Source organism: Panthera leo, chromosome B3, assembly GCF_018350215.1.
Source record: "Panthera leo isolate Ple1 chromosome B3, P.leo_Ple1_pat1.1, whole genome shotgun sequence".
Lineage (NCBI taxonomy): Eukaryota > Metazoa > Chordata > Mammalia > Carnivora > Felidae > Panthera > Panthera leo.
In genome coordinates, this window is record NC_056684.1 from 2,247,122 (window position 1) to 2,261,787 (window position 14,666).

Consider the following 14,666-nt stretch of genomic DNA (forward strand, 5'->3'; position numbering starts at 1 on the left):
TTAAGAGACTTATTCTTATATAAATGGGACATTTTTTTTTTTTTTTAAAAGAGTTAACACTGTAAGAGTGTTTAATGTTTGCTCCCAGAAAACAAGAAGCCCGGAGACCTGTGGAGGTTGTGGGGGCCGGGCAGGGGCGGGGGTCGGCCCACAGGACTAGCCGCTCACAGGGCTTGAGGCTGACGTTCAGAACTGATGGGAAGGAGGATGGAGCCACTCTGCCGTCCCCACTGATCAGAGCCCCTGCCACCACGTCCTCAGGCCTCTGAGTAACCCAGCTGTGAGAGCAGATCGCGCTGGAATCCTAGTTGAATATTAAATCAGTGTAGATGGCGGGAGGGTGGGGTGGGGGGGGTGGGGGGAGCCCGGCGGCCTCCACCCCACCCCAGCTCCAGCTCCAGACCGCGGAGGGGTGGGCCCCTGTGTGCACACCCTCCAGCCCTAAGAGCTCCTGAATGGGGTATTTGCGTTCTACTTGGACGATGGCGAGGGATCGGGTGTGCATTTCCGACGTTCATTCCGGCAGGTGCTGTCTCCACAGGCGAGTTTTCACCTGTAAGCACGCATATGCTTGTTCTTAGCCGCAGCTGGTTGTTTTCGGCGGGTCCTACTTGCCACTGTCCCGAGCACCTGCTCTGCGTGGTGCCTTTGAGCCCTCACGGCATTAGGAGATGCTGACTACCATCCCATTGCACAGGTTGAGACACTGAGAATCCCCTAGGGTGTCCGTGGCCCCGGAGCTAGTAAGGGGCAGAGCTGTGGCACACGCCCAGGCTCTGTTTACTTAACAAGCTTTACCGCCTCCGGCTTCCTGTGAGGAAACGCAGTGTTTACCACGAAACGGGCAAAGAGCAAAATCCAAACCGAGGCAATCCTGAAGAGGGAAAACACGCAAACACGTCCACGGAGTCGCCGGAAAACAGGAGGGCCACCCGAGCCTACAGAAGTCAGTCTTTTCGAGATGCACAGAAACCGCTCTCTAAATACTCTGGCCTTCGCGAATTTGGAGACAGGAGCAGTGACCGAGGGAGGCGCCTTTAGGGGCCTAAGGCATTTGCCAGACTGTTCCCATCAAGAGGAATTCACGCACCTCGATTTAGTGGATACCGTTGTCCCGATCTCTGAGGCCTGAGAGGAGTTTGTTGCATAGACATGGTTAGGAGAGATTTTTAATAACGGTGTGGACCATGTCCTCAGTGATAGTTTTACTGGAGGGTGGATGGGAATCGCCCCCTGCCCCCCACCGCCCGCAGGGACCGTCCCCGGAAGCCCAAGCCGTGCTGTGAAGGGTCAGTTACGAGAAGGTGTTTTGGTAGCGCGGACTGGGGCTTTCTGCTGGCTGCGGCTCAGGTAAGGGCCAGAGCTGGTGGCCACTGACAACAGAAGACCGAGCAAAAGGCGGACAGGCTGTCCGTTTGCAGATGAGAAAATGCGAGCAACCAGTCAACACAGGGAAAGAGGCTAACGACCAGAGAAATGCGGATTAATTCAAATAACTTGGAATTTGGGGCTCCCGGGCGGCTCGGTCGGTTAAGCATTCGACTTCCGCTCAGGTCACGATCTCGTGGTTTGTGAGTCTGACCCCCCGCGTCGGGTTCTGTGCGGACGGCTCGGAGCCTGGAGCCTGCTTCGGATTCGGTGTCTCCCTCTCTCCCCGCCCCTCCCCGCTTGTCCTCTCTCTCTCAAAAATATGTAACCACTGGGGCGCCTGGGTGGCTCGGTCGGTTAAGCGTCCGACTTCGGCTCAGGTCATGATCTCGCAGTCCGTGAGTTTGAGCCCCGCGTCGGGCTCTGTGCTGATGGCTCAGAGCCTGGAGCCTGTTTCAGATTCTGTGTCTCCCTCTCTCTCTCTGACCCTCCCCTGTTCATCCTCTGTCTCTCTCTGTCTCAAAAGTAAACGTTAAAAAAAAAATTTTTTTTTAATTTAAAAAAAAATAAAATTAAAAAAAATATGTAACCACTAAAAACAAAAATTTTTTTTAATTAACCTGGAATTTTTTTTTTTTTTTTTCCAGCAGGTGGCAAAAATTGCCTCGTGGTGACAATACCAAGTTCTGGTGACGCGGTGAGTAAAATGGCCCTCATCATCCGCAGAGGGGGCTGTGAAGGTCGGGGCGCACGGGGATTCACAGAGGAGCAGCCGGTGAAAGTGAACACACGCCTGCCCTGTGCACCAGGGACCTGCCCTTCGGGAGAACCAGCACCCCCGTCGCTCAGCATCAGCACGGGGGGCAGCCGAGACCGTGTAGAAGATGTTGATTGCCGCATGATCTTTAGCTGACGCGGGGATGACTTCAACGCCCATCGACAGGAAATGGAACGGTACTGAGTTTATTCCTACGGTGAAATACTCGGCAGAAGTTACAAGGGAACTTGATCTTTATATTTTATCGATAGGCCTCGAACACATAAAGATGTAAAGTGATACAGGCAATACGATAGTATTTGCTTAAGCAAAACACGCTTGCGTATGTTTACGTATGTTTCTACACACATATTTACACACACACACACACACACACACACACACCATACGTAGCTGTAAACAACTATGGACGTATACGAAATTCTTGGCAGGGCGAGAGGGGTGTGGACCTCTGCGTAGGGATTACAACGCATTCTGGTTGTATCTGTAATATTTTCTCACGACTGATAACACGGTGATCGATGGAAATCAAGTAAAATTGTAGCAGTCGTTGATCCAGCGGGGGTGGGGGCTTTGTATTCATCTGTATCTTACACTGACTGCGGGCTCCCAGGTCAACTGTGTCGCCTGCTCCCTGCTATACGTTTCCGGCACTCGCGAATATGATGAGCTCTCACTCCCACCGTCAGGTGCTGTTCCACGGTAAAGACGGTTCTGGAGATGTAATGGAGGTCTCTGACCGGTTAACGTTGACGTGATGAGAAGGGAGATCCCTCTGGGGGGGGCCTGACCCGATCAGATGGGCTCTTTGACAAGAGCGTCTGGGACTTCCCTGGAGGAGATTCAGAGCCGACGGGGTATCCTCTCGCTGCTTGGTGAGACAGATGGCCGCGTTGCGCGTTGCGCACCACAAGGTGCTGGCGGGGACCTTGGACGGAGCACCCAGCTGCGTCTGTGCTCGGCCCACAGACACCGTAGGATGAAAGCTGTGTGCTGCTTTAAGCTACCAAGTGTCACACAGCAATGGAAGAGGAGGACAAGCCCTGCCACGTGTCGGTTCTGGGGGCGGGGGGAGGGCCCAGAAATGAACAAACACCACTTTGTTCCACAGGCTGGTGGAGGCGGCGGAAAAGTTGAAAGACACAATCTGGAGTGGCGAGAGGGGTCATGGAGATAGGACGAGGGGGTGGCCTCCGGTTGGCCACGGCCGACTGAACCCACACAGCTACAGAGCCCTGCGCAGTGCCCGCGAATGGGGCGTCAGCCACCACAGGTGCGGATCACGTGACAGGACGGACACCTCCCTTCCTTCCCCCGGGCCCATCGGCTGGCTGGTCTCCACCTGGCGTTTTCTGCCTCCGTGAACTCCTCTTCCACCTACAACCTGGAGGAAGCCTGTCGCCAATGGGAGAAAATGAGGTCGACACACAGGGAGAGCTGGGAGGTAAAAAGACAGGGGATCCTGAAGACGTTCGACACCCAGGTCCAGCTGAGCCTGAAGCCGGCTTGATTCTCATCCTTCCCAGTTAAAGGAACCAATAAACCCCGGGGATCCCGTTACTTCCTATCCTTGCGTCCTCGTTAATACGGACGTTCACGCAGCCCAGTAAACAGCAGAAGTTCTCACACAGTACTCCCGCCATTCCTAGACTGACGGTTCATATGAACTAATTAAGCGCCGTGAAGTCTTGGAGGGCAGGCGCCTCGTTCCTGGGTATTATCAGGGAGCCTGCAGGGAGCTCCGTGTGCCGAGACAGACGTGACGGGCGTCACGGTTCAAACGGTGCACACGCGTGAGTGAGGACAACACAGACATCTCACAAGGGGTTCTGCCGTCAGGCTGAGCGGTCTGGCTTGCCCGTGACCTGTGGGCACCCTGAACGGAGGGAGGGGATGGAAGCTTTTGAAACGACAGCCTGATGCTCCGGACGTGCTGGCCACAAAGAGACCCGTGGACGCAGCCCAGCGCAGGCGGTTGCTGGAGAAACCGGAACCGTAGCCCTGTCCTGGGGCTGTGTGTTCGAGTCTCCTTCCAGAAGTGGGGGGGGGGGGGGACCATTCGCCGTCAGACCAGCAGACCAGCACTCCAACTGGGCTCCGAACCAGCAGGACGAAGTCTCTAGACGTTAGAACAGACCAGGTCATTCAGATCCGCGATCAGCTCCTGCCTGGATGTGGCCTTTCTCCTGCCGAGCTGGAGCGCAGGCCTCGGGAACCTGCCCTTGCCGTGGGGGACCCAGAAGTATCGCTCACAGCTGCCGTCCCGCTGGTCGCTGCTGGACGCTGCTGACACGGAGTCCGATTCCGTCAGGGGTGGCTCAAACTCCGGCCTGTCCCTGAGGTTCGGGGGGTGCTGTGGGTACCGGGAGCCCCGGGAGCGTGGTTTCTTGTGCACGTACACCGGCCCGTCGAGTTGAGTCTCCAAGCCGTCACTCCAGGACCCGTGGGGCACCCTTCCCTGGTGCTTGGGGGCCGGGGTCTGCCTCTCTGACCTTTCGCCAACATAGAAGTGAGGAGCCCCCCGGAGGCCCGCCGGGGCGTGTGGGTGGAAAGAAGCTTCCATCAGCTGCCTCCGCGGGGCGTCCTCGTCTTCCTCACTCAGCTGCGGGGAGCCACCCTGCCGGGGGCCCCGGGACACAGCTTGTCGCGTGCTCCTGGGGTACACCTCCACCAGCCCCCCCAGGGCATCCATCCGGAAATGTCTCTCTGGCCAGAAAGTTGGATGGGAATTTTTGTGAGAGTCTCGCTCATTAACGATGTAGTAGCTGGGGGCCCGGGGCCTGCGACCACGCGGTGCCCAGGCCGAGGGGCCCGGTCCGCCAAGGGGAGGGCTGATGTGCTGAAAGCCTTTTCGGAAAAGAGGTTCTGAGTGAGCGTCTTCGATGGGCTCTGTCAGCATCACAGGTGAGCGGGGTCTGCTCCTGCGCCGGTCACCTGTGCTCACACAAGGACCACGCGGGCGCCTGCAAGACAGAGGTGGGTAAGCGCCTGGTCCGAGCCCCTGCCTCCCGAGCGCCGCCAGCCAGGGAGGCCGTGTTCTCGGCCTTTCCCTGACCACGTCCCAGAGCGTTAACATGTGCTCTGCGGATGCACGCACAGGATGGTTCGGGGACCCGGGAGAAACAGAAGCCTTTGCTCCTGGAATCCTAGAACACCTACCGGAATGATGCGCGCGGTGCATCTCCATGGAGGGAGTAGGGCAGAGGGCGCTTTGCTAACATATCTCACCCTGAGCCCCCGTTTTGTCCAGGAGCACACAGTGGGGCTAATATTAGGCCAGCGCGTGTCGGGAACGCTCCTCTGTGTCGTCCCTGCCGTGGGCTGTCCGGCCGCTCAGGCACTCCCTGCCCACCCGAGGGTACGGGATCCCTCCTCCCTGTCGAGGCCCCGTAGATACACTCTCTTATCGCAGGATTTCAAGTCCTCCGTGAACTTGGTCACTGTCTTTAAGAAAAAAAAGCCCAAACCCCAACAAACCCCACCCCCTCGCCCCAGCATTTTATCTGAACTGCTTTCACGGTTGTCACGATCAATTCCAACCACATCCTCGGTGAGTTGGGGTCAGTGCGCACTCCCAGAGTGCATCCGCTGCTGTCTTATGTGTGAGGAAGGCTCAAACAACGACAATGGACCCCAGGTAACACAGAACGACCTTGCCAATAACTTGGCCAGCCCGGAACTGAAATATGAAAGGTCTTGCCAATAATATGGCCAGTGTGGACTTAAAAAAATAAAAGAACCAACAATTATAAAAGGTATTTTTTTCCCCTGAGGCTGTAGAAACACCTACCCTAGGTTGGCAGGAACGTTTGCTTACAGGTGATCCGGCAAAAGGCGGAGGGGGAAGAGTGTGTCCTGTTTGACCCACTTTGTCCCCCCCATTTCTTCTCAGCACCAGCTGGCCCCGTGGCCGGCTGGCAGAGCTGGAATTCGACGGCCTGGCCTCCTGAAACTGCTGAGGCCCTCAGATCCCTAAGGGTTCTTCAACCTGCACTTCACGGCCCTGGCCATCACCGGCAGGTGTCACGGTCAGGGAGGCAGGTTTCCAGCTGGTCTGCAGATAAGCTCACCTGTTCGTGTCCTGCCCCGGCCTGGGTTTGGACGTGCCGGGAAGAGGCGAGCTGGGGCTGCGGGGGCCTGGCCGGGGACTCGGGGGTGTGTGCTGGGCAGCGGCCTCTACCCTGCCCCTCTCACTGCTGCATGAGTCCCAATTGACCACGGCGCCGTTGCTCTGGGGTGTCCCCGAGTGAGCTGAGGACAGCTGGCTGCCGAGGTCGCCGTCCTTGGGAAGCCTCTTGCTGCTTTCGTCTTGGGTTTGGATTCGGGCTGCGGGAAGAGGGTGGGACGTGAGAAGGCAGGGGTGACCCGTCGGGGCTGGTTTAGCTGCAGGAACGTCAGGACCTCCAGCTGCTGGGTGTGCAAACCATTGTGTGCCTGGGGACACACCTATCCCGCGGGCAGCCAACGTTCCGTAACCCCGATCATATCCTCACGGGGAGCCGGAAGGGAGTGTGGACTCCCATGAACCCCGAGGCTTTATAGATGCATCATGTGGGGCCCCCCAGAGGCAAAGCGGGTCGTTGCCCAGCTTTGGGGCTCTGGTCGTTTACCTACACAGTGCATATCATAAAGCTTATACGACAATTATGAGCTTTTGGAAGCAGTTCACAGAGCATTCTGGAAGAAGACGTAGCCTGGAGCTGAAAGAGGGCCATCGGACAAAGCCACTGCCCTCCCGAGAGAGCTCCCGAGACCCTCGGTTTTAAGGACCACCCGAACTAAATTATGTCCCGTTGGCAAGTAGTCCTTGACTTTCAGTGGGGTTTGATCGTGTGAGCTTCAGTCTCTTTCTGTAGCGGATTTTCATACATAGGGTGCTTTCTGGAAAGGGGGAGGGGCAAGGCTAACCCTTGGGCCTCCTGGCTCTTCCTCAGCGCCCCCCCCCCAAACCCCCACACCCCCACGAGGGGGACGGATCTAATTAGCTCTGCAGCACAGCAGACACAGAGCCGGCCCGCGGAGCCTTTTAGGGCCTCAGTCTCATTCATTTTCCGAGGGAGAACGTGGCCTGTGCCGTTTCAGCGCTGCGGGGTGATCTCTCTGTGGTCTCTTCGTGGTGCCCGGGGGCAGATGGGTTCCCCTGCCCACCTTCCTTCCTTCCTTCTGGCCACACCAGCTCTCTGCAGGAGGGGGAGCCTGGGCGGGAACAAGTTTGTTGGGGCCCCTGGAGAATTTGGGGAGAGAAGGCCGGGCCCAGCTGGCATTGCCCTGCGGGAGTGGGACGAGGGGTGCCCTCAGAAGGCTGCACCTGGGGCACCGACGGGGGGGAGGGGGTCTCGCAAGGAGGAAATGGCCATCGAGAAGTACAGAAAAGTTAACAAGACAAGGGCGTCCGTATGGGTTTGCTCCAGATTTCTCTGTTGCTTTTTCTCTCCCGACTCAAACTCTCCTTCTGATTTCAGACATGTTTCGGTGCCATTCACAGGCCTGGGTATGACGGAAAAATTATAAGTTTAAACCAATATTTATAGCCCTGTTTTATTTTATTGTGCCTAGTTCATTGTGAAAACCACAGTTTATCAGGCATTTGTATTGGTAGCACACCTTAAACGGCTGTATTTCAAACATTTTTTTTAATGTTCTTTATTTTTGAGACAGCGAGAGGCAGAGTGTGAGCAGGGGAGGGGCAGAGAGAGAGGGAGACACAGAATCGGAAAACAGGCTCCAGGCTCTGAGCTGTCAGCACAGAGCCCAGCGCGGGGCTTGAACCCACAAACCGTGAGATCACGACCTGAGCCGAAGTCGGACGCTCAACTGACTCAGCCACCCAGGTGCCCCGAACTGCTGTATTTTTAAATGTCCCCCCTGCACCAACTGAGGCAGAAGGCATTTTCGTCTCTACTTACCCTCTACCATTTGGGCAACCTTTTTCTTGTCTTCAGATCTGGCCTAAAATACAAATAATAAGCATGTTTGTTTTGGTTTTAGCAGGAAGAAGTAATGAACACTATTCCGGGGGAGGGGGGGATTCACGTGTGACGGCTCACGCCTTGGGCCAAGAGCCTACGACTGCTATCACTTGGGGACAGCGTACTCAGGGACTCGGGCCTTGCTTAAATGAATAAATGCCGACACCCCAGAGCTGAAGTGTTACCCAGCAGGTTTTATTTTTAGGGCCAGCTGTTCGACAGACCGGGTGTCAATTCTGCCACTATGGTCAACCTGAGACACAGATGAGAAAATACAGATCAACATGGGACGTGTATGTTTCCCCAAAACGCCTCTGTATTTCCCCATCTGTTTCTTATGATTGTTCACAGAACTGTTTCTTTGCCTGAGCCGATACTCCCAGGAGTTATGGTTTTCAAAGTTGCAAAAGGTGGATGTTTTTTGCGTGGGGCTCTGGGACTGGGGTGGGGCGAGGAGGCACCCAGGAGTGGAATTGTAGGGAGGCACCGCCCACTCTGGGCTGCGTGGGGCAGGGTCAGCGGGAGCCCGAGAGCCCGTGCCTCCCTTGCCTCACCCCGTCCTGGCCGGGGCGGTGTGCAGAGAGGGGACACCGTGCCCACACTGGACCTGTTCGTCTCCTTCTGACCGTCCTGAGAGCTAAGTCCCAGATGGGAGAGAGGGTGACAACACCGGAGCCTGAAAGTCATGAAAAAAGTGCGTCTTTCGGTCCAAACAGAGTGAGTGCGTGGGCTCAGATGTGCAAGTTGACACAGAACGGGAAAGGGGCCCTTTTTCCTTCCTCTGAGTGGGTGGCGGCCCACAGAAGAGCCCTGCACCCTGAGTCCCTGGGGCAGCCACAAGAGGGCGCTGACGCGCTCAGGGCATCGGCAAGGCCGCGGTGCGGGGGAGGGGGGGAGTCAGCTAGTTCCTGGGCCAATGCGAGCTGTCCCTGGGATTTCTTAGAAAGAACTCTGCTGGAGCCTGGGGGAGGCGTGGCCTTGTGCCCCGGAGGTGGCCAAGAGCCCTCGGAATCCGGAAACGTGACCTCACCGGTAGTCCCTTGCGGGCGAGAGCTGCCCCGCGGCGGACACGCAGTCACCACGGCAGAGACGAGGCGGTGCTTACGTTTTGGATTTGCATTCTGAGCTGCTGGTTGCTGAGCTTTAAGGATCTTGCGATGCTCTGAAGGTAATAGATGACCATGCTGGGACGGAAGAACACAGGCCACGCGTGAGCCCCCCTCGCCTCCCGCTGCCGGCCGCCAGGGGCGCGCTCGCGGCCAGGCTGGTGCGGGATCATTTCAGCGTCTGTCCCACAAGACGACGATTGCGGCATTCGGCCCCATTGCAGCGGCCTCAGCGGAACGAAGCCCGCCGTCCCTCCCTCCACGGCTCCCGCCTGGGTCATCAGGCTCTACGCGGGACTTTGAACTCGTGGCTTTTATTTGGTTATTGGAGAGCAGCGCTCTCTCGGTGGCCAGAGCTTGCAGAAGTCCCCCAAGCCTGGCGGGGAGGGGGGTGTGTGCATCGCGTGTGGTACTCACAACAGCAGCAGGGTGGCCGGCAGGATGACCACGGGGCTGCTGACGTACCCCACCACGGAGCCGAACCACGCGGGGAAGTCCTCCTCGATGGTCTCCGACACGACGTCGTACATCTTCTCTTGTCCGCTGCGAGGAAGACAGAACCCCAGATGGCGTTGCTTTTGGCGGGAGGACTCTACGGACCGTCAAGCAACAGCCGTATGGCCGGAGCCCCGTCCTTGGAGTCAGGTGCCAAGGGAGGGTAGATACCCCAAAGTGTAAGACATGCAACATTCCTAAGCTTTTGTATGACTTGTCCGACTGATGGGAGATTTGAAGGTGGAGTCAGCGATCACCGTGTGTGCGTGTGCGTTTTAAGGACGGTAAATGTCCCCGATAGTTTTGAAACCGACCTGAAGGGAAAGCTAGGCAGAGCGTTCTGGGCCCTGCTACCCTGATGCAGTTAGAGAAGTAACGTAGAATGAAAAGGGACGTGGGTTAGCGTTTGATAACGGCTTCCTGAGCTCTGGAAGGGACGAGCGCCCAGGTGACCTCCTCTGTCGCACAGCAGGCTGTACTGTTTTGATAGGCGGTATCTTTTCCAGAGGAGCACGGAGATGATGCTCCTGGAGGGCAGCCTGCCGTCAGGGAAAGGGCGCTCACCGGTCCTGGACTCCCAGGCTGTGGGTTCGAGACCCTTCTCTGCTGTTGACCTGTTCCGTCGGCCGGGAAGAGAATTCCCTTCAAGGCAGGCGCCCTTCCCCTAGAGCTCAGTCGCTCAGGGCAGAGGAGACAGACCCGAAGTAACTTACCTGAAGGGCCCGCAGTTCAGAGACGGCTTGTACCGAGCAATAGCAAAGACAGTGGGCAGCATGCACAGAAACAGCATGAACAGGAGCATCGCCAGGTAGAAGTTGTTGGATCTGCGAAGAAACCGCGTGCCGCGTGCCGAGTCCCTTCTGTGACAGTTGACACGATGCTATGCCCAAACCAACACCCACACCGAGGCCTTGACTCTTTAGACAGAAAAATCCTCCTCCTGTAGGAGGTGCCCGGGGTGGTGGGGAGGGGGGTGGGGAGCTCAGTCCGTTGAGCCTCCGACTTCGGCTCAGGTCGTGATCTCACGGTTTGTGGGTTCGAGCCCCGCGTCGGGCTCTGTGCTGACAGCTCGGAGCCTGGCGCCTGCTTCGGACTCTGTGCCTCCCTCTCTCTTTCTGCCTTTCCCCTGCTTGCACTCTGTCTCTGTCTCTCTTCCAAAAATAAATAAATATTTTAAAAATTAAAAACAAAAGATGCTCGGGGGGCACAGGAGTGGCTCAGTCAGTTAAGCGTCTGACTCTTGATTTCTGCTCAGGTCATGATCTCAAGGTTCGTGGGTTCTGCCCACATCAGGTTCTGTGCTGCTGCACGGGGCCTGCTCGAGACTCGCTCTCCCTCTCTCTCTGACCCTCCCCTGCTCGCTCGCTCTCTCTTTCTCAAAACAAAGAAACATTTTTTTAAACAGTTTAAAAGGATGCTCAGGGGACTGTTGAAGGCAGCGCTGTTCCGAGCAGGGCGGGGAACACCCCACGCGCCCACTGACAGGAGCAGGGATAAAGGCCCTGGGGTGCTCTCCTTAGGAAGCACCGCACGAGCACAGGGCTGACGGTACACAAAGCAAGAAACCGGGAAACGCGGCGCCCTTAGGAGTCGGTAACGAGGGGAATCGAGTGCAAGGGGGGCTTCCGGGTATGACTCTGGGTCTGCTTCTTGATCTGGGTGCTGGTTCCCTACTCGCATTCGGTTTGTGCACGTTTACGCCTTGTGCCTTTTCTAGATGGTTCTTAGACCAGGAAAGCGTTTCAAAACCAATGTGAGGAGCTGGGGAGGAGTGAATCAGAGTTGATCTGAGGGTGGGGCACGGGCAGGGGCTTCAGTGCGACCGGAGGGCGGACGGGCCAGGGCCAGGCGGCCGCTGGGACACCCCTTGCGGCACGTGGCCCCGGGGGTGGGAGGCCCGACGAGCCCTCTGTGTACAGCGGCCGCGGTTCCCGCTCACCTGGAGGCCCGGAACACCTGCTGGTGGGGCACGTTGCAGGTGAGCACGGCCCAGCTCCTCAGGTACATGAGCCCGATCAGCTTGAGCACGTTGAACGCCGGGAGGCACGGGGAGAAGAAGGCCCCCATCCTGCAACACAGGGGAGGCGGTGAGCTGTGCCGCTTCGGACGCTTGGGGCGTCCCCGCGATGCCTAAGGAACCGGAGACACCCCGGAGGGGCCGGGAGCCCGGCCGCCCGGCTCGCGGACACGGCCGGTCACCCCCGCGGGCGAGGAGTGACCCTGTGACGTGCCCCTGCCACGCGGGTGTGCTCGGCGTTTGTGTCTGCCTCCTCGTGCGGCGGGGGGCACGCACGTTCACCCCAACACCTGACAGTTGGCCTCGGGCCACTCCGCTTTCCCGAGAGACCCGCCTTAGTACCTCTTGTCGCGAATAGAAATCCCAAGAGGATCTTTGCTTTCTCGCTTTGACAAAATTGCCCATACGGCAGTCCCCTCCTGGTCTGCAGGGCTCTGTTCCAAGACCCCCGCGCTGGGGGACAGTGCTGAACCCCGCATACACCGGGTTTTCCTACACATTCCCCCCCCCCCCCCCAGGGGATGAAGTTTAACCTGTAAGGTAGGCACTACGAGATTAACAAGAACTCCCAGTAAAACAGAACCATTAGAAGATAATGTAACCAAAGGTCTATGAATGTGGCCTCCCTCTCAAACTATCTTATGAACTGCACTCACCCTTCTTCTTGCCACGATGCGAGATTACTGTAGTTATAAAAGTGCCTGATACTGAGCAAAATATTAAATAAGCGTTGGGTGTGGCCTTAAATCCTGCATTTGTGAAAACTGTGCAAAAGGGAGCAGACTATAAGGGTACAGACTTTGAGAAATGTTACTCGATGCTTCTCTATGCCTCATGCATTTTACTGAATGATTAGGGAGAGAGATTGTGTTTTCTGAATGCACGGAGCCTCCGAAAAGAAGGATGGAAACTTCTTTTCCTTGCCTGTATTTGAACAGACAGCACTGCGTGTGGTCCGATAGGCAAAGCCAGAGGCGGGGGCTTGACTCGGGGAGCTCCCCGCCGTGCTCCCACAGACACGCGCGTATGTGGGGGTCCCTTTGCGTCTTCGGTGTCTTTAGGAAAAAGATTGCCTTGGCCGGGAGTTGCCCCGCGTGAACGGATTTCATCCCAGGATGGGTCTCTCCGTCTGGACGATGGCCATGCTCTGGGCTCAGTGTCTCCATGAAAATATGGAGGCACATGGGAGGGACAGTGGGGGGCTGAGGGCGGGCCTGGACCCAGCTGTGACACAGCCACTCCCTGGAACTCCTGGGGGCTCAGCAGACTGTGTTCCCAGCCGTCCCTCAACCTCCCAGCAGCTTATTCTAATGGTTCCTGTGCAGATATATATATATATATATATATATATATATATATATATATATATATATATATTTGGTGGGGGGCTGTGACTAATAGTGGCCTAAATACAGACTATTTCTTTTCTCGTTCCTTTCTGCAAAATGCTTAGAAAGCCATTGCTAAAAAGCCATTGTAAAATTACTACACTTGCATGCGAAATGCTTAGAAAGCCATTGCTAAAAAGCCATTGTAAAATTACTACATTTGCAAGATGGTCTAGTTAGGAACTGTTTATGTCACTTTTAATTCTTGTGACTGTGTTTGTTACAATCGTGTCCCTTCCAGACCGAGTAAGGCAAAATCTTAGTCCGGGGGCGGCTGGGGGGCTCAGTTAGTTAAGCGTCTGACTCTTGATTTCGGCTCAGGTCATGGTCTCATGGTTTGTGAGTTGGAGGCCCGCATCGGGCTCAGTGCTGACGGCACGGAGCCTGCTTGGGATTCTGTCTCTCTCTCCCTGCCCCTCCCCCGCTCACGCTCCCTCTCTCAAAATAAATAAATAAACTTAAAAAAAAAAAAATCTTAGCCTGGATGAGAGGTACACAAAGGTAAGAAGGAGCTTTGATACTTACCAAATCATTCCTTGGTTGTAGACTAAATGTAACACGTTCTCTGCTATTTTGAATTCCCCGTATTCAGGCTACAAGAGAAAAGGAACTTTCACATTAAAAAACGGTTCCAGGGGTGCCTGGGTGGCTCAGTGGGTTAAGCATCCAACTCCGGCTCAGGTCATGATCTCACGGTTCGTGAGTGAGAGCCCCGTGTCGGGCTCTGGGCTGACAGCTCGGAGCCTGGCGCCTGGTTCGGATTCTGTGCCTCCCTCTCTCTGCCCCTCCCCTGCTCACGCTCTGTCTCTGTCTCTCTCTCTCTCAAAGATAATAAATAAATGTTAAAAAAATAAATAAACGGTTCCAAAGTTCCTTGTGCAAACCAGTTCACGATAGTCACGTGCAAAGGGTTCTTTGGTGTTACAGACACAGAGAGATCGCGGTCTGCGTGGCCACCCCAGGAAACAGTACGGCTGAGAACGAGAAGGCAACTCAGCCCTGTGCACCCTCCCCTCTTCCCTCCCATTTCAGCCACATCAGGAGAGGAGGGTGCAGCCATAGGAGCTTCCCCGTGGACCCAGCATCTCACTTACAAACTTGCTTTCCAGGTCCCAGCACCAGTAGTCGCTTAGGTACCGGACGAAAAGTCCTCGGAAGAAGTCGATGAGCAGAATGCTGGCCACGGTGAAGAGCATGTCGATGATGGAAAGCTTCAGCATCTCCTGGAACACAGGGGGTCCTTGGGGCCACCTCCTCCTGCGGGGCCCCCAACCTCTGCCAGTCCCCCTGCCCCCGCACCGTGGCGTCTTCGCGTCTGGTGCCTAATGGGCGCTCAACGAATATTTGTTCATCTGAATTTGAATTTTGGTATCTGAGTCCAACCTGACACGAAACCAGGACAGAACCTGAGGTCTGTGGTTCTGTGCCACCGGAGACCACTTGGGGCCAGTGATTCAAGTTCACAGGACAGACAATAACCTGGGGGGGGCGGTGGGGGGGTGCTGAGATTCTCTGCACGAGATCCCGTACGGGGAGGCCGAGTCT

At 56.3% G+C, this 14,666-nt stretch overlaps 1 protein-coding gene across 1 annotated transcript in view; it reads right to left on the minus strand.

Moving 5' to 3' along the window:
- Positions 1–2,654: 2,654 nt before the first annotated feature.
- Positions 2,655–14,666, minus strand: part of TMC3 (transmembrane channel like 3) — a 29,945-nt gene continuing 17,933 nt past the window's right edge. The window contains exons 11-19 of the mRNA XM_042940841.1: positions 14,216–14,344; positions 13,647–13,714; positions 11,656–11,784; positions 10,430–10,540; positions 9,639–9,764; positions 9,221–9,299; positions 8,053–8,095; positions 6,217–6,472; positions 2,655–5,109 (exon numbers count right to left, since the gene is read on the minus strand). Of these exons, the coding sequence (XP_042796775.1) occupies positions 4,266–5,109; positions 6,217–6,472; positions 8,053–8,095; positions 9,221–9,299; positions 9,639–9,764; positions 10,430–10,540; positions 11,656–11,784; positions 13,647–13,714; positions 14,216–14,344 (1,785 nt within the window). The 3' untranslated portion in view covers positions 2,655–4,265. The remainder of the gene's footprint in view (positions 5,110–6,216; positions 6,473–8,052; positions 8,096–9,220; positions 9,300–9,638; positions 9,765–10,429; positions 10,541–11,655; positions 11,785–13,646; positions 13,715–14,215; positions 14,345–14,666) is intronic.